Genomic DNA, 24,070 nt, shown 5'->3' with positions numbered 1-24,070 from the left:
GCTTTAGAAAAAAAAATGTATTTGGTTTGTAGGTCAGCGGTAGCATTGAAAAAAATGCCTTAAAGGTGAACTCGTCCTCTCTGAGGTGACACCATAACAGCAAGAGTTGTGTGATTAAATACACAAGCAAGCCTAACTTAGATCCTGTCTTGGTGGTTTCCCGTTATAATTACCAATGTAAGCACAAACACAACAGAGTAAAACTTAGTAATTGTAGTCCATCCATCCTGCTAAGATTGTTATCTAGCTGATTCACCTTCGGAATTTGTTGTGAAAAGAGCAGAGGTCTGAAGATCCAGAGATCTCGCCCAGTGGGATGGCATAAAATTACAGAGCAGAAGCAAGCTGGCTCCCTTAAACTATGGTGGAGAGCGCTGGCCTGGGAATTGGACGGCCTAGGTTATAACCCTGACCCTGCTACCAAGGGTCTCCCCAACTCTGACACTCTTTCCATTCTCAGTCTAGTGTCTAAAATTGCTGTTAATAACCACTGGAGAATGCCCAAGTGGCAGTTCTCTTTCATCGCTTTATCTCCCCTGGAATGTGGCATTATCGTGTGTGCTTTGGACAAGAGCACATACCGGGACGTGCGCGGGCAGGCTCAGCCACTTATACCTGCAACAAAGACAAATTGCTCCACAGCCCTTAGAGAACAAGAAATCTGTTTCTTCTCTAAATCTAACAAAATCTAACCCCAAACTAGCTAGCACTCACCAAGATCTGCAAGAGGCCTCTCTCAGTTGTTGGTTATGTTCCCATCGCCACCCCCTTGGGTATTGGTCCACTCATCACTCAACAAGCATGTGCTGGGCCAAGCACTGTCGTAGGCATCGGGGATGCGGCAGGGAATGAAACAAAGTCCCTGCCCTCTTTGAACTGAGTCTCATGGAAGAGAGACAAAGAAGTAAATACGTAGCATGTCAAATGGTCACAAGGACCAGGGAGAAAGGTAAAGTGTAAGGGAAATAGGGAGCATGGGGCATGAGGGTTGCTCTTTTGTTGATTTTATTTATTCTGGAGAGGGGGGGAGAATCCCAAGCAGACTCACCTCCTGACGCAGGAGACCTCAATGTGTTTGAGGACATACAGGGAAGACAGGAGTCGGAACTGAGTGACTAAGTGGGGAAGTGCAGGCACGGAGCTGGGAGCCGGGCAGAGCCTACAAGCCATTGTAAGGCTGGCTTTCATGAAGTGGGAAACCACTGGAAGGTGTTAACTGAGGACTGCAGTGATCTCTCTTAACAGTGGAGGGCCTATCGCGTGGCTGCCATCTCAGGGAAAACGGAAGGACGACGTAAATTGGACGAGCACGTGTGCCATGCACATGTGGGCCCACCTTAAACCTGAAGGACACAGGTAAATCCGAGCCCTCTGTCATGCTGGTGTCCTATGACACACAGAAGAGTGAAAAGAAAACGCATGTTCCAAAAAAAGTTCAGATCTATTGCTTGCCACCCGAGCTCAGTAACGCCCTGGTTAATGAAGTGATCGAAATGACATTCTACTCACTCACGCAAGAAGGGCACAAAGAAAACCCTCTTGACCTGTGCCCTTCCTGTTCCCGCCTCCCACTCCGATTGCCACACTGGCTGTCAGGTCCCCAGGCGGGCCCTCTGCCCTCAGGCCTCCTCTGAGATAAGCTGTACCTCATCTGATCCCTAATGTGACTGCCCGCCCATCCCCCGGGCTGCTGAGGAGTTGCCTCCTTCCTGCCCAGAGCCCCAGGCTCAGAACCTCTCTGCGTGTGGGGGCTGGCTGAGGGGAACCAGCGTGCTCACAGCCCTGGGGCTCAGGGGAGACTTGGGGCTGTCAGCAGACATTTGCTCCTCCAGACGCGCCTCACACCTCGCTTAGCTCCACAGCTCTGCCGCCGCTGGGACTCAAGGGGGGTGCTGCCAAACCCAGAACTCCAGAAGGACCAAGGGAGCAGAGGTCTGCCCTGCTCTCGAGACACCAGACTTAAGGAGAGGGTTCTCTTGCCTGTCAGCAATGCCAACCCACCTCCTCCACCAAGGCCTAGCCTAAGTGGGGGACAAAGGATCCCGTAGGCCGCTCACACCCCTTGCTTTCAGATTCTCCTCTCACTCCTCAAGGGCCTCGGGCAGAATGGGGGCGGGGAGCAGAGAAATCTTCCCATACTTTCTAAATCTTTTTGTCCTAACCCTGCTTTCTCTCAACTTTAACTTAAAAGGAAAGTATTTGCTGCCTTTGTTCTCAGTTTCAGACTTGCCTGGACTGGAGAAGGCCTCTAGCCCAGAAGCAAGCCAACAAGGAGGGTGGAGGATTGTCACCTGGCTAGGGTTGACTCAGCCCCCAAACCTCCAGGAACCAAGCCTGGCCAGAGCTGGCTTTCACACAGGGCAACTTTGGCATGTTTGGGCCCAGAGATAGCAAAAGCCACTGTTCACCCCTTCCTGGGGCAAAGGAGACCCAACAGAGGAGCCAGGTTGCCCTTCGTACAAGGGGCAGCGAGGGCCGTGCAAGGCTTGTCTCTTCCCTTCACGGCTGAGCACACAGCAGGAAACAATACTAGACACCCATTTTTTTCTCAGTAGCTCATCCTGTCACACACTCAGGTCATAAATTCACAGCAGCAATAAGCTCCTAAGAGAACTTCTCAGAAGGTCCACTTAATTCTGGTGGTCAGGCACTGGCCAGATGCCAGAGAGGCAATAAATAGATTTTTTTTTTTTTATTTGAGAGAGAGAGCACAGAGGGAGAGGGAGAGGGAGAAACAGACTCCCCACTGAGTGGAGAGCCCAACGCGGGACCCAATCGCAGGACCCCGAGATCATGACCCAAGTGGAAGGCAGATGCCTAACTGACTGAGCCACCCAGGCGCCCATAGAGATGCAATAAATAAAACAAAGTCCCTGCCCCGAAGGGGGTTCAAAGGCTACTGAGGAGACACGTGTTTAAACAACTAATCCCAGCAATTGAGAGGTATCATGCCTGGTGCCATGGGGACCCAGAAGAGCAAAAAACCCAGTTCCAGAAGGGGAGGAACCTCTTCACAGAGGTGGTGACACAATGTATTTTTTAATCACAATTTTATTTTTTTATAAAAATGACACCTAATCTGGGCGTCTGGGTGGCTCAGTTGGTTAAGCGACTGCCTTCGGCTCAGGTCATGATTCTGGAGTCCCTGGATCGAGTCCCGCATTGGGCTCCCTGCTTGGCGGGGAGTCCGCTTCTCCCTCTGACCCTCCTCCCTCTCATGCTCTCTGTCTCTCATTCTCTCTCTCTCAAATAAATAAATAAAATCTTTAAAAAAAAAATGACACCTAATCTTTATAATAACTTAAGCAATAGAAGTCCAAAGAAGAAAGTAACAAAATACCTCAAGCCCCACAACCCGGAAATAACCAGTATAAGCTCTTCAAATGGGTTTTTTTTGGAATTTTACGAGAGAGAGAGAGAGAGAGAAACTGCTATCACAGTGAAGGAACCAGTGCAAAGGCCCAGAACATGGAAGTGATGAGCCGGGTTTAAACATGGGGTGCAGAGTGCTGGTAAGGGGGTGCCGGCTGAGGCTCAGCACGGTATGCAGGCCAGGCCCACTGTGCGTGCAAAAAGCCAGGATGCCTAGTGCCGAGCAGTGGGAGACTTCCCGTAAATCCGCACTTACGGAATAAGGTGATACATGGCAGGAAGGCAGGCTGAGCATCAAGAGAAGAAGAGGGAAAGGCAGGGGGCAGTCCATTAAGTATAAAGAATTGAGCCCAATGCATAATGAGATAATCACATAATAACAGCCCCCACTTAATGAGCTTGCATATGCCAAGTCCTCCGCTGAGCATTTTTCATTGTTAGCCCAATTAATTTTCACAACAGCATTACCTAAGTTGTAGTATTGCTATTTTACACCCAAGGAAACACCCAAAAAGATTAGAGGACCTGGGCAAGATAACCCAAGCAGTCATTTAGGATCTGAACTTGTGTGGATGCTCTTAACACAGTGCTTCTGTCTTTCCAGAGGATTCTGAAAGGTTTTTAGTATTAACAGCACTGAGTTAGGGCAGAGCCCCTCCTCTTCAAGGGGCTTGCTGACTTGGATGCATAAGTTCCGTCAGTTTAAAACCAATCTTGATACTTTTTTTTTTTTAAGTAGGCTCAATGTCAGACTCGAACTCATGACCCTGAGATCAAGACCTGAGCCGATATCAAGAGTCAGATGCGCAACCAACTGAGCCACCCAGGCGCCCCCAATCTTACTACTTTAGGATCACATGTTACATTCAACCCTGAAATCATTAAAAGTGGTTAAAGGGAAACACCAGAGCAGTCAGATATAAAGCATATGCCCTATTTCCCAGGAATGAGTAGTTTTCTTCCATTATCATGATGAATAATTTCACACACCAATTTTGGGTTTGTTGGTTTGATGGGCCGTCACAAGCCCGCGAGGGAAAGGAGAGCAGGTGGCAGGGCTCAGCCCCATCTGGAAACCTGGAGCTCACCCTGCAGAGCCTCCTCTCAGAAGGCAGTTTCCCTCAAGTGTGGGGGGAGGAGGGAGTCAGGAGACCGGAGGGAAGATTGATTAGTCTGACTCAAGCACTCTGGGTAGATAAGAGAAGCAAGATCTTAAGATGATCACACAGAAGAATTTCTTCTAAAAAAAAAAATTTTTTTTTAAAGTAGCAGTCAGGGTTCTAAGGTTTGGTTCTATTGGCCCTTCTCTTTGTACCACCTTCCAAGTTCCCAGTTCACACACAGCCTTCTGCTGGAACCAGTGGCTCAGGACAGGCGTAAGGAGCCTTGCTCTCTCGCCCACTAGTCCCGGCCGCTGGGGCCATGGAGCGAGGGATCTTCTTCTCCTGAGGAGTCCTAGTTCTACTCAGACCCATTCCGAAGGACAAGCGGGCAGAGACCCAGGTTCCAGCTCTCGAACCAGCTGCCTCTGAACCACCTCTGCTTCCTGCCAGGTAAGGCCACGTGGAGGGAGGGCAGCAAGGGCTTGGAAGGCAGAGCTCTGGGGAGAGCCAGCCAGGAGTCACCTGCAGCAGCAGCCCCTCTCCCCTGGGGGCCCTGTGAGAGCCTGGACGTGCAGGGCAGGGGTGGACAGCCCCCGGAAGCCAGGGGTCTTGGTGTCCACTAGGAAGAGATGGGAGAAAGGCATGGTGCTGAGGCCCTGGCTGTCTTCCGTGCCGGCCCCCTGGGAGTCCGTTTCCTTGTGGAGAGCCAGGTCAGAGGCCCTTCACAGCCTCATGAAAGTCTTAGTGACCCCTTCTCTTTGGACTCTGCCAAGATGCAAAGAGCTTCGGGAGATGGGTAAGGGAAAGAGAAGGGAGCTAGAAACAAATTTTGAACAACTGTCTAAGTTTGGGACACTTTGGGTATACACGGGAAATGAGGTATCCAGCCTCTGAGACAGGTGCACAATAAGCAGGACTGGGATGGATCTCCAGAAGAGTCCTGCAGAGACAGCCAGCAGCCAGGGGCCAACAAGGGCAGGGCTTCAGGAAGGAATGGCCTCCAGGGCCCCCGCTGACCCAGCATCGGCTCCATTCTGAGCGTCATACCCAGAGATTCTCAAAATGTGAAACATAGACCAGCTTTGTCAAAATCACCCGGGAAGTGTCAGTGAAAACAGCCTGCCCCCTGTCTCAGAAACCCAGAGAAACAATCACGAACCCCCCACCACCTTGCCCCATCTTTAGTCCCACTCCCTACAGACCACGGCGCTCCGGCCAACCCCGGGAACAGGGGGTGCAGATATGTTTTCTTCTCCCTTATTATAGCTGAGCAGCATTTCCTGTGCCCCATGCTTCATTAGCACGTTGGTGGTGTCGTTTCCTGTGACGACTCTCTGTTTCCATTCTGGCAAATGTTTGCTCTCTTCTGTCTGCTTTGGGGGTTGGGGGAGGATGAGCTTCTCACAGAGTCTCTCTCGAGCCTCTTGGCAGTTACCCCCTCTCTACCCCTCACACTTCCACCAGAAGGCTGAGAGCATAGCGTCTCCCTGAACCACCTCTCTTGGGGAGCACCGCACCCGGCTGAGGTCTCGCCTCCCGCCGTGGGCACTGTAGCCACATCCAGGTAGAACGAAACCTGTTGTCATTTTTGTATCTGGGGCCACGCCGCCTGACATTTCAGGGGGAGAGGCCAGGTAGATGCAAGGTTGGGGGGAAAGAAAGTTCTAGAAAGATTGAAAACATGAAGACAAGGAGGATTTCTATCAGTCTTATCTACTTAAAGTGGTTGCAATGGTTTGTAAAACACCAACCAATTTTGCCTTTTCTCCTGGGGGATGGCAACTTAGGAAGAGCCAGGAGAAGTGGCAACATGTGTTAGCTGTTGATAATTAAGAGAAGGCTTAGGAGGAGCAGCTGAAGCCAGAGAGGTTGCCGTGACAATGGATTCGATCACCCCAGCCCTTTCAGAAATCAGAGGGAGGACCTCAGATGCCAGGACTCTGTGGGTAACTTCCAGCAGCCTGGACAGGTGAGTGACTCGGGGTGGTGAGCTCCACCCTCCCCTGATTTAGACAGACAGCCCTGGCCGACCCCAGGGGCTTCTACCCCAACAGCACTCCCAGCCCTCATAACCATGCTCAGGTCCACTAAGACCACCAAATTCTAGGCTTAGAGAAGCTTGCTCAGGACTGCTGGGAGGAAAGGAATAGGTATTGAAGAGAAATAGGAGTTGCAGGGGGAGAGGGAAAGCCGTGTTAACACAGGATTTCCTTAGACCTCGCTGCCTGGCCTGGTTGGATTTCTCACCTCCCAGAGGCCCTGATCGCTGTCCTCAATCTTTCCTGTCTCAGGTCCCCACAACCACTCTCCCCCCACACACACAAAAAAAACCTAGGTCCTACTATGATGGAAACAAAAGGCCTGTTTTTTTCAACGATGTGTTTCTAGGTTCTAAAAACTTTCCATGAGTGGAAAATGTAATCATAGATGTGATAAAGATATGTCTTTAGGATACAGAATCTCACAGAACTAATCGCGGCTATAAATTTTACTGCTAAAACCTTCAGGGTCATACTAACAAAAAGAAAAAGTCCAACAGCAGTGGAAGCTTCAGCAACAGTTGTAAGTTTGAATCTCAGCGCTAAGAGTGGAACTCAGCGATAATAAATTTAAAATCACTGTCATTTAGGGAAATAAATGTGATTACCATAACAAACAAATATATGTCCCTGCAGGTGGACAGGGGCATTGATGGGGAATGAATTCATAAAGCTATCAAAACCCTGAAGTCCCCCCAAAATATCTACTTCTGTGCTCATTCATGTTTATTAATTCACTCATTCATTCAGATAATTCATCCTGCCCTTGCTAAGTGCCAGGCACTGTTCCAGGCACCAGATAAACAGGATAGACAAGCCCATGGCTTCCTGGAGCTTACAGTCAAGTGGGAAAGTCAGTTATGAACAGATAAACAAATGAAGTATAATATAATGTCAATCAGTCTTAAGTGTATGAAGAAAAACCAGAACAGAGTTAAGGGGCCTGAGAGTAATAGACCTGTCTGAGCAGGTGACATTTCCGAAGACTCCTGAGGGAAATGAGGGACTGAGCTACACAGACACCTGGGAGAGGGAGCTGCAGGTCAGAGGCAGGACTGCTGTGCATGGACAGGGACCGGCCAGGAGTCCTGGCTGTTGAAGTCAGAAGGAAAGTGGTGGGAAATGAGGTCAGATGGTAGGCAGAGGGGTACCTGGGTGGCTCAGGCAGTTAAGCATCTGGCTTTTGATTTCAGCTCAGGTCATGATCAGGGTTGTGGGATCAAGCCCCGCATCGGTTCTGCGCTCAGCATGGGCTCTGCTCGGGATTCTCTCTCTCTCTCTCCTTCTCCCCTGTGCTCTCTCTCCTGCCCTGTGCTCTCTCTCTCTCAAATAAATAAATTAAATTAATCTTTAAAAAAAAGAGAGAAAGAGAAGAAGAAAGTAGACAGAGGCCAGAACATAAGGTGCCATGACATCCTCACTGGGTAGGAACTGTCGCTGTTATCCCGAGTGTGATCAAAGTCATGTGGGTCACAAGAAGAGAGGAGACTTGATCTGGTTTACTGTTAAGAGGATCATGCTGGCTCCTATGTGAAGATAGGATGTTGGGGTCAAGAGTGAAAGCAAGGCAACCATTAAGGATGTTAGTGCAAATGTCTGTGTGGAGCACACGGTGGCTTGGGGCGGGGGGAGGGTGGCAGTGGAGGAGTGAGGGGTGATTGGGTTTGGGAAAGATGCCCGGGGTTGAGCAGACAGGATCTGCTGGTTGACTGGAAGTGAGGTGTGAAAGAAAAGGAGCAGTCAAGGATGGCTCCAAGATTTCTGACTGAACCACTAGGTGATGGGAGACACCAGAGGAGAAGCAGGCTTCTGGGAGAAGAAGAGCCATTCTATTTCAGACCTACTCGGTTTGAGATGTCCATTGGGCAGCCTAGCGGAAATGTCCAGTATAAATTGGGTAAACAAGCCTAGGACTCAGGAGGACAAAAATCTTCCCTGGTAGTTGATCTGGTTTCTAATATTTAGGTCCACTAATGATTCCTGCTGTAGCCTCCATTGGCTACTTCTTATTACAGTAGGCAAAGCAGAGCAGTGACACCAGCCCTGTCAGGGAGTCACAAGCAGCAGGAACTCAGCCTTGCATTTGCATCGGTTACATTCCACAAAACTGCAAGTGTTGCTTGGAGACCAGCTTCACAAGTCCGTACAAGGGAGTTGCTCAAACGCCCGCAAGCCAGACTCTGTCACAGAGGAGCTCCCTCACTGTATGGCGAGTAACCCCTCCTTCCACACAAGACAGGATGCCCAGGAGCAGTACATGATTGATGCTCGAGTAGCGAGTATGGGATGAGGGCAGATGAACCCGATTTTGCAAGTTTGGAGGACAGGGTGGTGCGGCAGGAAGAGCATGGTCTTTGGGCCCCAACAGACCTAGACTCAAATTCCATCTTTGCTCCTTCCTACCTGTGTGATCTTTGGTATATTACTCTGCCTTTCTTGGTCTAAATCTTGGGTTTCTGGCCACAAGGAGAGATGCGACTGTTGTAAAGATGAAATGAGTTTCACACACACACAAACCCTTGGCATCCAGTAGGTATTCAAAAGGGACAGCGCCCTTCTCCTGTGTCCAGTTCCCCTCTGTCCACAAAGAAGACCCTCTCTCTAGCCAAGAGCCCACCCACCTCAGCTTTCCTTCACCTGGCTCCCATTCCAAGTCCTCGGGCTCCAATTCCTGCAGGAAGCCTCTCCTCTAACCTCCTCAGCCTCCTACAGCCTGGGGCATGGCACTTGTTTTTCCTCACAGAGAGAAAGACCAGAACAGCGCCATCTTTTCTGGGTTTGCGGGATTCCTTGCCATCCTCCTGACCACTGTGATTTTCTACAGCCTGTGGAACTGGAATAAATGGAAGAAGCACCGTGAGTCCCTTGATTGTCCCAGGTTGAGACACTCGAGCATCAGTCATGTAGCCTGGCATTCAAAGCCTAGTTTATTCTCCAGAGATAAATTGTTGCACTGGGGAATCCTCTGTTCTTCCCTGACACACTGGTCATTGTCTCACTCGAGGGTCTAAGCTGTGGCTCCAAAAGGCTCAGTGCTGATTGGAGTTCCATTTTGAAAATCATTGCCCTGGGACATATTCATGCCCACACCGCCCCCCCACCCCCCCCCCCCCCCATTTCTTCCTCCTGCTTCTGTGTACCAAGTCTTCTAGTTCAAAGGGAATTGGGTAAGTGTGAAAATGTATTTTTTATGATACATAGTGAGGGTGGGAAATATTTTCAGGGACTATCTCATCCCGAAGGGCCCCCACATTCTGTAACAGTGGCCCCTGCCGTGATTCCCCATTTCTCTCATTACCTTGCAGGACAAGTTCCTCACTTCCGAGTTACCGTCATGCCCTTACTCTCTCTGTCTCGACCCAGACAAGGAACCAAAAATATTTATGACTCCTTGCCCCAGAGGCAAGAAGACCTGGGTAGGTTTTTCTTTCTAATCCATGGAGCACAGATATCACCAAACTTCTGCACCCAGAATGTACCTCTCACCACCCAGAGGCAGCTTTCTTTAAACACTCAGACCTTTCTGCCCTTCAGGGAGCATGGAGGAGGATGAGCTAGACAGAAGCAGGATGTAACTCCACTGGGGGCCTAGAGAGCTCTAAAAAGGGAGCTCGGGGTTGTCTACAAAGGGGGGGGGTGGTTTTATTTTGATATGAAGTTAGCAAAAGACAGATGGGTGTGCCTAGGGACGGGGGAGACGTACAGAAGGAGAACATGGCCTCCAGCATTACAGGTGGTGAAGGTTTGCCCCAGGAGCAACCAACCCCGTGTGCTAGTTAGTGTCCTCCAGTCCTTGCTAGAAACCGAGGACAGTTCCAGGCCTCAGAGCACATCATTCCCCCTAGCTCTGACTCTCTCGCCACAGAACATCAGCCCCAAACACCAGACACCGCACAAACCCACTTCACCCACACCGCGGGGACTGTTTAGGCTGAAGCGTTCACAGGACTGGCCTACTAGCTCCAGGACTTGTTCTCTGTTCTTTTAGGGAGACGTCAGTTGAGGAGTAACCGTATTTTCAGCACCGAGAGCCTCCTCTCCAGAAATTCTGATAGACCTCCTTCTGAGCCTGTGGTAAGAGTCAAGTGAAGGGACAAGCCCTTTGGGAGAAATGACATGTCTCTGGCAGAACTGAAGTAAACAAGTTCAGGTCGCAGATCTCGTTTCCTGGCAAACAGCATGTCCCCTGGCAGTTGCCCTGTGGCCCTATTAATAAGTTGGGAAGACTAGCCTCAGGACCTCCCTACTGCCCAGGGAGAAAAATTGAGAAAGGTAGGAACAATTGTTCAGGATTTGGGGCAAGGCACCAGGGCACATGTATTCAAGGACATGATGTTAGAACTGAAATGGATTGTTTTAACAAAGACAGGTAACAGCTTATCCGAATATTGTCCCCTTCCAAGTAATCACCTCAGGAGGGTATACAAATATTCCAACAATGCTGTTGGTGCTCAAAACATCCTTAAAACCCTGCTTGGGGAATTCCTTCTGGGGCCTGTGGCAAACTGTTTCAGTTACCTTCAACAGGTATATTTGTAAGTCATTGAGGACTGTCGCTGGTGTAGAAAGTGTTTGATCAAACGGGGGATATTTTTCGGAGGTTACCAGGGGAGTGCTACGGTGAATAACAATGACCCTATGTGTCTTATGATCTGGCTCTGAAGGCAGCCCCAGGGAGGGGTCCCACAATGCGCTGTGCGGCAGAGACAGTAAAGGGAGGACTTTGAAGCTCAGGGGGCTCATCTCCATAGATAAGTTCTCATTTGCTCCTCAAAGAATCAGTCCCTTCAGTTTGTGGTCATTTCAAGAAAACACAGTCCTAGCACTGCTGCTGAGCCTGTTGCTTCCCAGCCTCTCATCACCCAGAGCTTTGAGTTCAGGAACCCTGCGGCCACCTCCTGGTCCTGCTCCCACCTGTCCCACGCTTGGGCTCTGCTCTCACCTCCGGGACTTCGTGGCGGAGCAAGTCCGCACAGCTGGTAACATGCAGGGAAGAGGGAACTTCACTGCCAAAGTGAGTTCCAGCGCTTGGTCCCAACCCCATATGAGGCCACAACATGTTTGGCTTGGACTCTGTAATGCATGAAGAACATTTCGAACCAGTTGCCAACATCTAAAAATCAACAAGATTTCACATTAAAGTCCAGATGTCCAGCTTTTCGTGAAAAGTCAGAAGTTCTAGAAACAGCAGACTGGCAGCCCCAAATGGCCATATTGGGCTGAGTCTGTATGTCAGCTGCCCCTTTAATAATAAGGGCAAGCATGTGTCAGTGTTTTCGATGCGCCAGCAACTAGTCCAAACACTTTACACATAGTCATACACTTGCTCCTCACAGAAACCACATTATGTAGATATTTTGATCGTCCCCATCTTAGATGCTAGGGAAGTAAGGCACGAAGAGATTCGGTAACTTGCCCAAACTCCGCACAGAGTGGCGAGGCTGGGATTTGCACCCTGAGTCTAAGGCTGAGTTGCTACTTTTGGCCACTCTGCTATATCGCCCCTCAATGGGCTCTGAGGCAGCAGGCTCGCTCCAGTTTATAATATCCACCCCCCCCACCAGAGACTCCCCATTGAACAGCCACCCACTGTGGCCAAAAACCAGTAGCAATTGATCACCACATTTACACTGTTGCCTTCCTTAAGCTTAGCCACTTTGCTCATACCTGCCTAGGATCTAGGGCTTTGCATTTGGGGACCCCCGACTTAGAGATTTTCTCCAAGGTGAAGAACCGAGTGAAGGAGCGATCAGATAGTGGTACCGGGTGGCGAAGTAGAAAGGCTTCACCCGTATTTCTGCTTCCGTCCTGTCACCAGCTTTCTCTTCTTGCTTATAGCCCTCCCAAGCAGCCAATGCCCTCTGGCTGCACAGAGACCATAATCCTGCCAACAGCTATGCAGTGGGCATCTATGACAATGCCACAGGGCTCCAGATGTGTGGGGACCTCACTCCCTCAGCAAACTATGTCAATGTCAAAGCAGCCCGAGACTGCCTGAGCATTTCTTTAGAGGATTCGAGAGATTACATCAATGTCCCCACAGCAGAGGAGATTGCTGAGTCTCTAGCTTCTACCAACAGCACCCCCGCAAACCTCTTTGCCCTCCCACATGCCCAGGAGCTGGAGTTTACTGAGGAAAAAGACAAGGGCTGTGGGAATGCCAGTGACCGCACCTGTTTTTGGTCTCCAAGATCTGAGAGCGATGATCCACTCAGAGATGAGGATGGTTCTTCTGAGACCTCAAATGACTACGTCAATATGGCAGGGTTGAATCTGGAGACCCTCCAGGGGAAGCAGCCCCAGATGGCTTTCCAGTGCTACAGAGATTATGAAAATGTCCCATCAGCATCTACCATTGGAAACCAACAGCAGGTGGAGGAAGAAGTGACCTCCTCAAACACGGACCATGTGGAAGGCTGGACGGATGGTCCAGGTACCCACATCCAATTTGTCATGCAGTCAGGGACGTTCCTGGCTCTAGGGGAACATGTGACCTGTCAGCCATCTGCACAGAGTGAGACTAGTCAGATAAAACATGGAGAAGAAATGTCAAATGACATTTCTAGCGACTATGAGAATGTGCCAGCTGCCAAGTCAGGAGACAGGGACTCCAAGCAGGGGCCAGACACATAGCTCCTTCCTGATGAATTGGGACCCAGGCATCCAGTTGGAGAGCTCTGTGGAGTAGTCTATTCTGCCGGATCCATGGCCACTATAGGGTCTGATGAAGACCACTGACCATCCCTGTATTTCAGTGGGTTCGTTCAAGTAGACTACAAAGAGGCTGAGATACACAGAAGTTAAGGAACTCACAAAAGCCAACTTCTGAGAAAGCCAGAAAGGAATTCTTCTCAAGCATGGTGCTGTTATCTCTCATACCAACCTAAGAATGTTTGCTGAAACTGCCTTATAGGACTGTTGGTAGATTAAAAATTCGATAGTTCTTTCGTGCACAGTGGAAACATGGGGAGTCTAAAATCATTACCTTTGCGAATACCAGCAGGATGCAAAGCGAGAATACGGATTAGTTTGTAATCCAGGCAGAGGCCAAAAAGAAGAAAGAAGTCGGAGTTGGGGTGGTGCAGCAGTTTCCAGTTGAAAAAGAGTGTGGACAACCAAATGCTGGAGAAGATGTGGGACAGCAGAACGGTCATTCATTGCAAAGCACAATATCCACTTTGGAAAAGTGTTTGGCAGTCTCTTATGAACATACATTTACTATACAGCCCAGCCATTCCACTCCCGGGTGTTTATCCAAGAGAATTGAAAACTTGTGTTCATACAAAAGCCCATATATGCTATTTTATAGCAGCTTTATTCACAATTGCCAAAACTAGAAATAACCCAGATGTCCTTCAACAGATAAATGGACAAACTGTGGTATGTCCATGTAATAAGGTTATCTACACTCAGCAGTAAAAAGGAATGAACTATTGGTTCGTGCAACAACCTAGACAAATCTTAAAAGCACTGCTAAGTGATAGAAGCTAGACCTAAAAATCTACATATATTGTATGATTCCATTTATATGACCTTCTGGAAAAGACAAAACTATAGGGATGGAAAACAGATCAGTGGTTGCCAGGTTTAGGGAAAGGAAGTTTATACAAAGGAATTTTTAGGTTAATGGGGCTCCTCTGTATTGGTATTGTGGTGGTGGATACAGGACTCTGAATTTGTCAAAACACAAAAAACTATATAGCACAACCAGTGACTTTTATTGTATGTAAATTTTTTAAATTAACCATGCTGTCAGGGGAAGCCAGGATGGAATGCAGATTAAGACAAACCTAACTATATTATAGATATATGATATAGCCTCACTGAAGGGGTGAGGGGAAAAGGAGCTGGCCTAATTAACTTTAGAAAACAATGTTTTCACTGAAGACTATAAGAAAGACAAAAAAAAACTACATAAACACTGTACTCTAGTTGGTAAATTCGTATCTCAGAGGAATATAGGTTAGCAATTCTGAAAGTACTTTAAATGTAGCTTGAACAAATAAGTCAATGTAGATAAGGAGGAACAGGTTTCTCATTATCAGAAAGGCTACAATGAATTCTGTGGTGCTGGATTAGATTTGGAGGTATAGTTTGAACTCTTGTTTATTTAAATATATATATGAATAGATACACAAATAAATATAGATATGTGTATACATAGGCTAGCAGACATATATTTCTTAGCTCTGTCCGCTAGAGGGTCTAGAAGAATTGACACCCTAGAAGCAATGAACACACTTAGCACCCAGGTCTTGGTTTCTAAATATCATTCTCACTAGAAGGAACCAGAGCTCCTCGGAGAAATGTGCAGTTCTAGGGCTGGGGTAGGGAAAACACAGGAGGGGGGGCTTGGCCATCTTGTAGATTTAAAAAAAAAAAGAAAGAAAAAGGAGGGTGGCAGGGGAAGAAAACACAAGAAAATATGAAGGTATGTTGAAAGGAGCCATCTAAGAGTTCCTGGGGCAAAGCTAGAACAATTTCAGCAATAAAAATAAATAATTATGATATAAATTTGTAACTCAACAAAATAAATATTCTTGAGTCCATACCAGTAAGTGAATAAAACGGAGGAGAGGGAGAAATCTTCCTTCCTGATGAATTCTGAATAATAAATATAGAAGAAATGAGGGGAAAACAAAATCACTACTAAGATACCACAGAACTGTATGTTAACTATACCGGAATTAAAATACAAGCTTAATTAAGAAAAAGACACCACAGAATAATTGCTGTAGGCAAGTCCTAATGAGTGCTAAAATTAGTGGATGACACTTTAAAGAGAACTAAGATAGTTGCATAGCTTCAAAGATCTCCCCCCAAATATTTATACATTGCTATCATGACTCTGACACATGTCCGTCCACAAATTAGTCAATACTTTCCCCAGAACTTAATTCCCCTCTCCTTCAGTCTGGAGTGTGGGCTGGATTTAGCGACTCTTTTCTAACAAATAGAATATGGAAAGGCTAGTGCAGGCGTGGGGGGTGAGGGGGGTGGGCGTGCAAATTTAGAGCAGACACCATCTTAACCATGTGATCAAGGCTAACTCACCAGTAATAAGTCAAGTTGTTATATGATCAAGGAGAAGGGTACTTCACCTCCGTAGTATTCTTCCCCCAAATCCACAAAACCCCATTCTTATCATGAGAAAAAAAATCGGAAAATCCAGATTGCGTAACATTCTACAAATACCTGACTTGAACTCTTAAAAGTGTTAAAAGTCACAAAATATAAGGAAACACTAAGAAATTGTCACAGATTAGAGGACACCAAGGAGGCCTGATGACTGAATATAGAATAATGGTACCTTGGATTGGATCCTGGTACAGAAAAAGGACATTAGTGGGGGGAAAAAAACGATAGCATTCAAAAAGTCCATATTTTAGTAAATAGTATTACATTGATGTTAGGTTCTTAGTTTTGATCATTGTATCATGGTCATGGAAGATGTTAGCATTAGGGGAAGCTGGGTGAGGGATATATAGAGATTCTCTCCTATTTTTGCAGCTCTTCTGTAAATTATTTCCAAATAAAATAATTTTAAAACATGGATAAAGTGAAGACATCTAGCTTCATACCATTTAAAGAAATATGCCTTGTTCCTTCTTCTGCAAAATGGGTATAACATTAAAGCATAAGCTAGTATAATTGTTCTGGGTATTTGTTTGTTTTTCTGCATTGTTTTGTTAACATATTTGATCAGTCTCCCTATTAATCTGTATCATTTTGCCTGCAGGAAAATATATTTAAATCCTTTGTATCCACAGTGGATCTTAGCAGAAGGCCCAAGATAAAGGCAGGTTATTGATAATTGATCATTGATGATTGATGATATTGTTTCAGTGCATGTACTTATGCCATAAAAAGTTGTGCCCCCCAAATTCGTATGTTTGAACCCCCAATGTGATGGTATTAGGAGGTGGGGGCCTTTGCGAGGTGATTAGATACGAGGGTGGAGCGCTCATGAATGGGACTAGTGCTCTTACAAGAGAGACCCCAGAAAGAGCCCCTGTCCCTTCTGCCACATGAGGACACATGGCAGAAGATAGCCGTCTGTGACTGGGGAAGCAGGCCTCACCAGGCACCAAACCTGCTGGCACCTTGATCTCAGACTTCCCAGCCTCCAGAACTGTGAGAAATAAATATTGTTGGTGCCACCCAGTCTACGGTATTTTTTTGTTAGAGCTGCCTGAAGGGACTCAGACTGTGGGATAAAGGCAGATGGTCCCAGGATCTAATTCTCCCACACCAGGTGACAGGATTGCGGGCAGATTCCTTCAGGGCTGTCGGACTCACCCCACCAGTAACCGGTGTTGAAATTCCTGCCTCACAGGAGGCACCCAGTCGGGGCTCTCCAGGGACGCAAGGACAAGCCCCAGGAGGGTGGCAACCCCACCTGGTCGAGTAAGGAGACAGGAGGGTCACATACGAGGATGAAGACTTGAGCAGAACTGCATCTTACATACTGGCATGAGAGACTTCTTGCAGCCAGGAGGACAATGAAAAATGAAGAAATCAAAATGAGACTTTGTTAAGAGAGCTACCACCAAGTAAGGAAGGGAAGTTCAACCAACCACAGTCAGGGGGCAGGCCCTGGAAAAAATAAAGCCAGCTCATGTTTATACCCCAATAAGCCAGTTATACTTACATACGTTCTCCCAAATTGAGAATGAGTAATAAGCTGTCGATCGTCCTGAACGAGATAGTAACCTTTCTGTTTATTTCTTGTTCTGAGCTTTTTTACAAACGAGTGAATGGAAGACTGTTTATGACATAATTATTTCTTTCCCTTTATAGTTTTATTTTTCTCACATTAGCTGCCAGGAAATTTTGAGTTAAATTGAATGCCCGAGTGCAGTAACTGGCTCATCTCCTGAGCCTGACAATGCCTAGTAGGAGGTAATTTTTTCAAGGTAAGGATGAGGAAGTAGATATGAAGATAACGAATCCATTATGATCCCTTAATTAGTTAAATATAGTAAATTAATTATTCAAATTCATATTATATTGATTGGACACAATTCAGAACACCGTTTAGTATGAAATACAGAGTTTGCTAAGTCTCCTTCCCTCTTTGTAATTCACCCTTTAATGGTGAGCAGAAGACAAGATTTTGCCATCCCCCTACCATGCCTCCTCCCTGAGCACCCCTTAGCATCGTGGTGCTTTATTATCATTTCTGGTTTCCCTGTGGGCTGAGGTCCTGTACTGAAGTGCAAATACTTCCAGAAACTCTGACTCTTAAACCAGTTGATAAGCAGGGATTACAGAAAGAAGGCAATAGTGTTCTAACACAAATGACCTACCACGTCCTTTCTTACTTCCCTTACTTCTTTATATTAGTTTTAACCACTTATGCTGAAAATGGCACAGCAAGAAAGGGGAAAATAAGATACCCATAGTTTTTTTTTTCCTTTCAGTCTTCCCTTCCTCATCAATAAGTTGAAGGTGGAGACTGTTGGTAGAATGTGGGCGTATCAAGAAGTGGAGTTAACGATTCTGTCATCTCCTGTCTCCCTTTTATAAGGATCCTTGCGATTACATGGTACCCACCCAGATAACACGGGATAATCTCATCTCAAAGTCCTTAACTTAATCACATTGTAAAGTCCTTTTTACCATGTAAGGTCACATATTCACAGGTTCCAGGCATTAAGACATGAACACATTTTGTCCACCACAACTGCATAGCAGATCAGTGTCTCTGATGACACACGAACCTGATAATATCTGAAACGGGTTATAAGACTCAAAGATATATGCACACACAGGTGCGTGTGCACTCACACACACCCCCTAGGTTTTAGAAGATGAGAGAGTAAGAAGAATGCTGTTAGGCCTGGTACATTGCTGATTTCCTGATTAACTGATTTAGATTGGGTACCCGATATAGCATTAATTTAGGGGCGGTGCTTCCTTTCCTGGAAGTCACAGCAACCATCAAAGCAGCACGCAGCCACAGAGAGCCACCAATGCTCTGGGAAATACCACGCAGACACTCAGAGGACGTCTCCAGTTGGCTAAATGTAGACAAGATTCCTAGGTAACTGGCACTCAGATGCTGAGAATCTCTGACAGAAGCTCAGGTTTGTCCCAGGTGTCCTGGAGAACTCGGACTCTTTCTAAGAGGGGAAATCCATTCCTGATGATCCGAGATCAAGACATAATTCTTCAAGGGTATTCTAATTTTGCAGAATCTCACATGAAAAGAATGTGTTCAGCTGCTGTTGAGTGGAATGCTCTGAAAATGCCAGTTAGGTCAAGTTGGTTGATAGTGCTCTTCAGGTCATCTACATCCTTACGTGCTTTCCATGGGTTCTAGCAATTAGAGAGAAGTGTTGAAGTCTTCAAATATGATTGTTGATTTGTCTCTTTATCCTTTCAGTTATACTCATTTTGTCTCCACGTGTTTTGAAGTTCTGTTGTTAGTTGTATGCACATTTAGGATTGTTAAGTCTTCTTGCTGAATTGACTTCCATCATTATATGACATCCCTCTTTATCGCTGGTCATATTCTTTGTTCTGAAGTGTACTTTATCTGACATTAATGTAAACACTACCCCTCCCTTCCTTCTTTCCTTTCACTTAAAATTGTTAAAACCTTTTTATTGTGAAATAATTTTAGTCTTATAGAAAAGCTCCAAAAAATAATGCAGAGATTTCCCAAATACCTCACCAACCATTCCCTAATGTTAACACCTTGCATAACTTTGATATGATGATGAAAACAGAGCAACTAACATTGGTACAATGTTACTAACCAACTTACACACTTGACTGGGATTTTATCAGCTTTTCACCAATGCCCTTTTTCTGCTCCAGGATCCATTCCAGGATCCCACAGAACATGTAGTTTTACAACTTCTTCGTCTCCTCCAATCCATGGCAATTCCTCCCTCTTGCCTTGTCTTTTGTGACCTATTATTTCTTCTAACATTTTTCTGCATCAATCTGTCTCTTCTCTTCTTTGGAAATCCAATGGCATAAATATTAGAACTTTTGTGTTTTTAAAGATTTTTATTTTTTAAGTAATCTCTACACCAAATGTGGGGCTTGAACTTACAACCCCGAGATCAAGGGTCGCACACTCTACCAACAGAGCCCTCCAGGCACCCCAATATTTAGAACTTTTGATATTGTTTCACAGATCCCTAAGATTCTGTTCTTTTTTCTTCCCGATTGTTTTTGTTCTTTAGATTGAATACATTCTATCGATTTTCAGGTTCATTGACTCTCTCTTTTATCATTTCCACTCTGCTGTTAGCGCATCAAATGAATTTTTTAATTTCACATATTGCATTTTTCAGTTCTGAAATTTTTCTGTTTGGTTATTTACAGTTTCTATTTCTCTACCAAGAATGTCTACCTTTCCTTCGTTTCAGGCATGTTTACCTTTAGTTCATGAAGCACAGTTGCTTCCCTGCTTTAAAGTCTCTGTGGTAATTCCGAGATGCCTGGGTGGCTCAATCAGTTAAGCGTCTGCCTTTGGCTCAGGTCATGATCCCAGGGTCCTGGGATCAAGTCCCACATCAGGCTCCTTGCTCAGTGGGGAGCCTGCTTCTCCCTCTGCCTGCCGCTTATGTGCTCTCTCCCTGCTTGTGCGTGCTCTCGCTCTCTCACACAAATAAATAAATAAAATCTAAAAAAGAAAATGGTTTAAAAAAATAAAAATTTAAAAAAAAATAAAGTCTCTGTGGTAATTCCAAATTTAGGGTCATCTTGGGTTGGCATTTGTTAATTGTTTCTCGAGAACTGGTCACACTTTATTCTTTTTATGTTAAGTAATTTTATATTGTACCCTAGATATCTCTTTTGAAGATTTCATTTATTTTTTAAGTAAACTCTACACCCAATGTAGGGCTCGAATTCATGACCCTGAGATCAAGAGTCCCATGCTCCAGGGACTGAGCCAGCCAGGCACCCCAATCCTAGATATTTTTAATATTATGTTGTATAAACTCTGGGTACAATTAAAATCCTCTGAATAATTTTTTTTTCATTACAGCAGACAATCAACCCAGTTAAGTTCAAACTGCTAGTAATGCTTCACTTTCTGTGGGCAGGTCCAGTGTAAGCCCATGGTGTGGACGGATTCCTATACAGAATTAGGTGGCCCTCTGCTCGTTCTCTCCTCCTCATGAGTTCTCCCGGCTCCCAGGCCCTCAGAGCCACCTTTTTGGTGCCTCTGGTCAGATGAGATATCAACTGGAATTTTAATTGCCTGACCTGCCAACAAAGCACAGCTCCACAGGGAGGGCCCACCTTCAGGGCAAAGCTGAGAGAGGGAAAAAGAAATGACGATTATATACATACATTCTCTTCAGTCCCCTCTTCCTGGTTCTTCTTTCCAGAAAGATGGGGTTTCCACCATAATTTAGCCTCTTCTCTCCCGCTCCCGCAACACACGTTCATTTTTGCAACTGGTACCTGCCATCAGGCCAAAGCTATGAGAGAAAAGGAAAAATTTGAAAATACAAGAAACTTGCCTCTAGGTAGCTCACTTCTCTCCACAATTCATCTCCTTTTGTTGACTTTCAAGATCCTCATATACTTGTTTTTTTTTTTTTAAAGATTTATTTATCTATTTGAGAGAGAACAGGGGGAGGGGCAGAGGGAGAAGGAAAGCATCTCAAGCAGACTCCCCACTGAGTGCGGAGCCCAACACAGGGCTCAATCCCGCGATCCGAAATCAAGACCTGAGCCGAAATCAAGAGCCAGATGCTTAACCGACTGAACCACCCAGGTGTCCTCTCATATACTTGCTTTTTATGTTGTGTCCAGAGTTTTTAGTTGTAATCCATATGAGACAGTGGCTATGGTGGGCTTATTCGGTCTCAGACAGAACCAGAAACCTCACTTCTATTATTTTTATGTGGAGTTATTTGATTAAAAAGAAAATATTCTGGCTCATTCAGCCTGATGCAGGGTCCGTGTTGGAAACTCTTGTATCTTCCATCAGATATCATTTCTCCCAGGATAAAAGCAGTTCAGATAATATTCTTTAAAATGTGATAGTTGGGATGTTACACAGAAAGGTTGAGAACCACTGGACTGACAAACTATAGTTTATCTTTAGTTCTGGCCACTCCGTAACCAGGGGTAAGCAGAAACACATTCAGCTGGCCACCTCATTGGGCCAGGGTTGGTTTTGGGTTTTTTTTTTTAATGCTATTCTCAACAGGCTTAGCCTCTTAATTAATTAGAAAATTATTATTATTATTTATTTATTTATTTGAGAGAGAGAGAGAACAAGCATGAGTGGGGGAATGGCATAGAGAGAGGGAGAAGCAGACTCCCCACTGAGCAGAGAGCCTGACCCAGGGCTCAATCCCAGGACCTGGGATCATGACCTGAGCTGACTGAGCCACCCAGGCACCCCTATTTTCTGTGTCTCAAGACGTATTAGGTTGCATTGTCTGTGTGCCTGGGGCCACCAAGCAATTCATCGAGCACTTGGTTCCTTTTCCTGATTCTTCTTCTCTCCAACTTTCACATGTTGGCACCCTAGGGCTGGGACCTGCATCTCTTTCCTCTGGCCTGATTCTCTCCCTAGGTGACCATTTCTTCCGTGGAAGGAATGGTCTGTCTATGGGTTCATGACCCCCCTAAATTCCACATGTCCCATCTAATTACCGACTGGACATCTCTACCTGGCTCTCTGGTAGTATCTCAAGAGTTGTATATCTAAAACAGAGTTCTTAATTCCTCACTTCTAGATCTGGTTCTCCTCAGTCTTCCCCATCCCAGTAAATGGCACACCATCTCCTCAGCATCTATGTGCTTGGGCCCCAAACCCAGGAGTCATCCCTGATATCCTCTAAGGCTTGTTTCTGCCTCCAAGCTGCCCACTCTCTGCTTCTGCCCACAGCCATTGCCTCCACCATCATGTCTCTCCTAGATGGCAGCAAAAGCCCCCTGACTGCTCTCCCTGCTTCCTTCAGTCTTTGCCCATTCTCGGTATATTCTCTCTGTACAGCAGCTTCTACAGCAGAAATCACATCATTCTCTTGCTTAAAGCCCTTAAGTGGCTTCCTTTGGCAACCTGAATAAACCCAGATGTCTTTTTGTGGTCTCAAAGGTGCCGCATGACCTGGTCCTGCCTCCATGCTCCTTTCTCACCATCCTCCCATATGCCCCAGGAGGAAGACCAGGAGAGTCTCTGGTCACAGAAGCCATGCGGAGAGAGTGTTTCCAAGAAGGATTGGTCCCTGTGGCCAGTGAGGCTGAGAGGCTGAGTGAGAAGGGGCACAGACGGGGTCTCTGGATTTGCCCACATGGAGGAGTTAGTGACTTCACTTCCTCCATTAGTAAAGTGGGTTCTTCTGAGGAGTATAGATTATGGAGAGTCTGTATCCAAGACATCATTAGTCTGAGTTCAAATGATTTTCCTTCTGCAGTGATAGTCCATCAGTCATTCTCAAACCTCAATGTTTATTAGAATCACCCAGAGGGCTTATTAAACTACAGCTTTTCTAATTCATTAGGATTGACACTTTGCATTCCTAACAACATTCCAGGTGTTGCTGAACCTCACCCTGTTTGACAAATAGGAAGCTACAGTCTTTTCCAGGGGTTACCTTCTGCTCTTTTTTGAGAATCCCCATGGTGCCTGTGTGTCCATGAATAGCCCGGGTCACTGCTTGCTACTTCAGCGCCCTGGTGAAAAGGAGACCAGAACACCCTTTGAGCTAGGCTCTGCCATCCCCGGTCCCTAACAGCCCCTTGGAGATGCCACTCTGACCAAGTCACCCATGCCTGCTGGCCTCTGCCCAGCTCGAGGCAGCCAAGCACCTGCTGCCACTTCTAATAATGGAACCACAGATCCACCACTCAGTAGAACTAGAAACCTGTTAATGTCACTGGTGTCAGTTTCTTGGCTTAAATCCCAGAAGTCCTGAAGGAATCAAACTCTAGTTTCCTGACTCCCAAAGGCCTTAATGTAGGCATCTGTAGGTTTCCCCAGACAGTAAAACTTTAGTGCAATGGGAAGGAACATGCTCTACAATTTCAAACTTGTATATTAAGATTAAAATTTACTTCCCTACTGAAAATCCTTCAGCTATTGCCCATTAACCTTAGGATCAATTCTAAGCTTCTGTGGCTATCTACTAATATGCAAAATCTTATTCCTGCCTGCTTCTTCATGCTCTACCAAACCCAGTCAGAACCATCCCACTGCAAGGCTGCCCCACTTTCTGAATGGTGAGCTCACTCAGTTCATACACATACCCTACTCTAGAGTCACCTCCCTCCACCTCCACCTGAACTCACCCTCCATGCACACACTACACACCGTTAAAGGGTTAGCCCCATAGGGCATTAAGTTTGAGTCCGGGTCACTGGCTCCAGATCCATTTTCCCTCATAGGGATTTTCCTCTTGAGAATCTGCCCCTCCTTTCCTGAAGTCGAACTTTGGCTGGGCCTTCCCCACCCATCAGTCATGTCTTTGTAGCCTTAAATCTCAGGGGGGTCAGAGTTCCTGGTCCCTCCGTTTTGTGGGATGGGTTCATTTCTGAATAAATTTGTGGCTGCAGAAAGATACAAGGGATTCC

The 24,070-nt window shown here is 46.3% G+C and overlaps 1 protein-coding gene across 1 annotated transcript; it reads left to right on the top strand.

Annotated features, from left to right (window-relative positions):
• The first annotated feature begins 6,355 nt into the window (after positions 1–6,355).
• On the top strand, positions 6,356–13,147 carry LAX1 (lymphocyte transmembrane adaptor 1). Its single transcript, XM_021686596.1, has 5 exons — positions 6,356–6,444; positions 9,258–9,370; positions 9,820–9,930; positions 10,503–10,588; positions 12,353–13,147. Exons 1-5 carry the CDS (start codon positions 6,356–6,358, stop codon positions 13,145–13,147), a joined length of 1,194 nt encoding a protein of 397 aa, XP_021542271.1.
• The last annotated feature ends 10,923 nt before the right edge of the window (positions 13,148–24,070 follow it).

This window comes from Neomonachus schauinslandi, chromosome 6 (genome assembly GCF_002201575.2).
Source record: "Neomonachus schauinslandi chromosome 6, ASM220157v2, whole genome shotgun sequence".
NCBI lineage: Eukaryota > Metazoa > Chordata > Mammalia > Carnivora > Phocidae > Neomonachus > Neomonachus schauinslandi.
The sequence above is the reverse complement of the archived record's forward strand: the minus strand, read 5'-3'. Positions and strand labels throughout refer to the sequence as shown.